The 3,808-nt window shown below is 32.0% G+C and overlaps 1 protein-coding gene across 1 annotated transcript in view; it reads left to right on the top strand.

Moving 5' to 3' along the window:
- Window positions 1–2,244: 2,244 nt before the first annotated feature.
- LOC117100875 overlaps window positions 2,245–3,808 on the top strand; it is a 31,693-nt gene continuing 30,129 nt past the window's right edge. The window contains exon 1 of the mRNA XM_033240708.1: window positions 2,245–2,337. Coding sequence (XP_033096599.1) covers window positions 2,315–2,337 — 23 coding nt within the window. The 5' untranslated portion in view covers window positions 2,245–2,314. The remainder of the gene's footprint in view (window positions 2,338–3,808) is intronic.

Genomic DNA, 3,808 nt, shown 5'->3' with positions numbered 1-3,808 from the left:
GAAAGGCAGATTTGAAAGAAATAATACTCTTTACCGAAACTATATTTTTGGGCAATGACTATATTATGGTAAAATTTACCATTATCACATCACTATTATAATGTAGTCAACATGAAATTCCAATAAATTTTTTATGACCTTTTTACAGAAAAGTTTAATAACAGTTGTTTTATGGCATTATAGCATTAAAGCACTTTCCTTATTTCCTTATGAGTGCATTTCTGCAATTTTATGCATCTTCTTGACTATGATATTATATTGTGGTTGTAAAGTGAGCGGAACCTCTCTCCCATTAAAATTATGCAGGGAGTGTTTGCTGATGAACTATGGTTGATATAGCAGCATATTTATCTACTTGTTGACGATATGAAGACGATTGTAAGGTATAAAGGGATCTTTACCCTTTCTGATTTATGTAGGGGTTGTTATGAAAAATAAGAACATTGATCTGGTATTCATATTGACATTGAACTAGACCTTCAATTTTATACAGTTGGTTACGTTGATTACATCATTACCGGTTGAAGTGAACAATTGTACTCTACCTTTTCGTACCATTGTAATGGTGCCAACATTATTAATCATATTATTATTATTATTAGGCCTATGACGCCAATCAAGTTTAAATACCTCAGATGTACAAAAAAGAGAATGAACCTAATAATTGTAATAATATTTACGTATTTCAGAATATTTTAATAATATTGTTCTTGAATTCTTTGTTTTTACGCTCCATGATTTGATGTAATTGTAGCGGAGAGTTAAACAAACGTTTACTTTTGAAGTACAGTGGCTTTTGAAATATTGCATTCTCTATATTCTCATACATATACACACATATATATATACACACACACACATACACACACACCCCCACACATATATATATATATATATATATATATATATATACACATTTTAAAGCCTCGCTTATAATGACGCCCGTTTCAATCAATCAAGTGATTATATCGAAAATACAAAATGCACATATATATATACATATATATATATGTGTATATATAGGCCTTTATATATATTTATATATGTATTTTGTTTTATCCATTATTTAAACTTTCAACGACAACACATTTTAAAGCCTCGCTTATAATGACGCCCGTTTCAATCAATCAAGTGATTATATCGAAAATACAAAATGCACATTATTTAAATAATCAAATCTTAAATCTAAGGTAAAATGTTTATTGTATTATTCTGAAAAAATATTTGTTAGTTTATGATTGAAATACAACGTGAAAAGTGTATATAGAGCAGTTTTGTGAAATTTACAACAAACGAACTGTTGCTACTTTCTCAACAGTTTTCAGCATTTCGTAAACAATCAATTTTTCTTTTCGAAATATTAACATAAAAAATAGCATGCAAAACTATAATTTTAAACACCCCAAACTAAGTCTTTATTTTTCTTAGAAACATTTTAAAAATTACTTGAAATAGGATTGAAATTTCCAACTAAAGTCTCAATGGCCCAGTTGATTAAATTCTCTGCATAGACAGCAGAAAGTCCCGGGATCGAATCCTTGTTGGAGCAATGTCTTTGCAACACAAAATATTCCTCTTCTTTACCGTTTAAAACTTTATATACATGTATAGAGCATTAACGCAAGACAATTTAGAGTTTACCTCTTCAAGTGTTACATTTCTTATATTAAGGTATTTTTTCGGAGATCTCGTCTTGTTTAAGATGCTTATAAGAGAAGGGCGTACCAATTTGATCTCTGTTTAACGTGTGTGCATCAAATACTAGTGTTGTATTGGCATACCGTGTGCGAAATGAATTGCCTCCAATTGCATACGAACTTTCAACGTAAGCATCAATGGCCCAGTTGGTTAAGGCGTCTGCATAGAATGTCGTGTAGTGCCAAAGAAATGTTAACCTCTTGTTGTGTCCAATCGTTTTATAGCTATATAAGAAAATCAGTATATGGATTATATTTAGTTTAATCAGGGAAGAGTGTTCATTTTCCCTGGTTTAATAGAGTGAATTACAGCTACTCGGTAAGATGAATCAGACGAAGAACGCTAAGAACGTACGGTAATCCAGCCTGCTTGCGGCTGACTGGGGAAAAATAATGTATAATGGCACATATGGTGAATGAACAAGTAAATAAACTTCACCAAATTGAGACCTTTAATTGGTTTATTGTTACACGCATGCCCAGTCTTAAAAATGTATTGCGTTATATAATTAGCAGGTTACCTTATATACCTTACTACTTATGAGGTTTTAAATACAAACTCCATTTCGACACGTCAGAGCATTGAAAGCAACATCAGTGACCGGTGTGCATAAAACATGGTTACCAAGCAGGCCTCTAGGTAACTACACAATTTTTATAACTTGTATTCGATAACGTCGATACAATAACTAAGTAACAGATCTATTTACTTTGATTACATACATTTTGAATTCATTTATTTATTTTATTTATTGTGCTTCCCAGAAAGCACAATATTGATCATATTAATGAATGCTATTGTCATTGTTACTATTACTGTTAGTAGCCGTCTTCCTCTGAAGACACACTGCCGCCATTGACGGAATCCTTTGGAAGAATCACTTCTGCTGGCGTTGACTTGAGATTAAGAATACCCCATTATGCTTTACAAGTGCATTATGTTATATTCTTATATTATTGTATGTCTTTATTTAGTTTTTTTAAATCTTGTTTTATTGATTAAATGGCTAACTTCCCGTTACCAAGGGTAGTGCGACCCTGACAGGTACTCTCTCCTCCTGGTCAGAAGGATCCCGTAGCTCATCGTGGGCAGGGACACTCATATTCCTGAATAGGCCATCCGCAGCCTAATGATTGTTTAAACGATTACTTATCTAATTATTTATGAGCTTGTACAGTATGTATATCCGTCGATTCTTGTGTAGCATTGGAGAAAAAACTGTGATCTGGCGAATTTGTTAGTGAATATCACCCTTTGGAGGATTGTTGCTGATTTTCTACTACGCCGGGGTCCTCAAGCAAAATGAGAACTTTGTAGAAAACATTATTTTCTATTTTGATGCAATGACTGATCCATTTGTGTTGCTGTTGTGAGTAGAATATTTGAAGTGGGATGGTGTTGGTGATACTGAACATTCTTTATTGTTAATGACGTAGCTCCAGTCTGGCAGTAAACTATTTTCACTTAAAGTATCTTCATTATAACGATTACTGCTATCATTGTTACTTTCCTCGCTTTGCCTTGGTACATTGGCACATTGGTATTAATTTCATAGCATACGGCGGATGAAGTTTTTGTAGGCCTATGTTGATTCTAACTCTATTTTTTGTCTCCAAGTATGAGAGCCATAAGCAATAAGTCTGCTTCCTGGGCATAATTTGTTAAAAGTTTTTACCCAAAAATCGTATTTTGAAGCTAGTCCGTCATTGGAAGATTCAATTTGAATAACACATTATGTTTGTTATGTTACCAAAATTTTACCAAAAAACATATTTTTATTACTTTTTTGGCTAAATTTTATAATACATGTTTTATAGAATAAGTTCTTATATACTAAGATAACAGCCTTGTCGTTTGATACTTTCTTTCAAAAACTGACCACATACAAAATACAACACACAAATTTCATATATTTTAAATTTTGTATTTCGGAGTTATAATATGCCAAAAGTTATATATCTCCAGCCAAAATTGCTAATTTTACACTTTTCGTACGCCAAATTAGTATTTTAAAGGCTATTATGTAAAAAAAAAGATTCAATTTGAATATATTTAGTATCATACACGAGGTAACCCCCTACTAAAACAAAATTACCTAAATTGGCTTTAG

This window comes from Anneissia japonica, unplaced genomic scaffold, assembly GCF_011630105.1.
Source record: "Anneissia japonica isolate Jap-2015-1 unplaced genomic scaffold, ASM1163010v1 scaffold1446_len297786_cov117, whole genome shotgun sequence".
Taxonomy (NCBI): domain Eukaryota; kingdom Metazoa; phylum Echinodermata; class Crinoidea; order Comatulida; family Comatulidae; genus Anneissia; species Anneissia japonica.
This window is presented reverse-complemented; position numbering and strand designations above follow the sequence as displayed.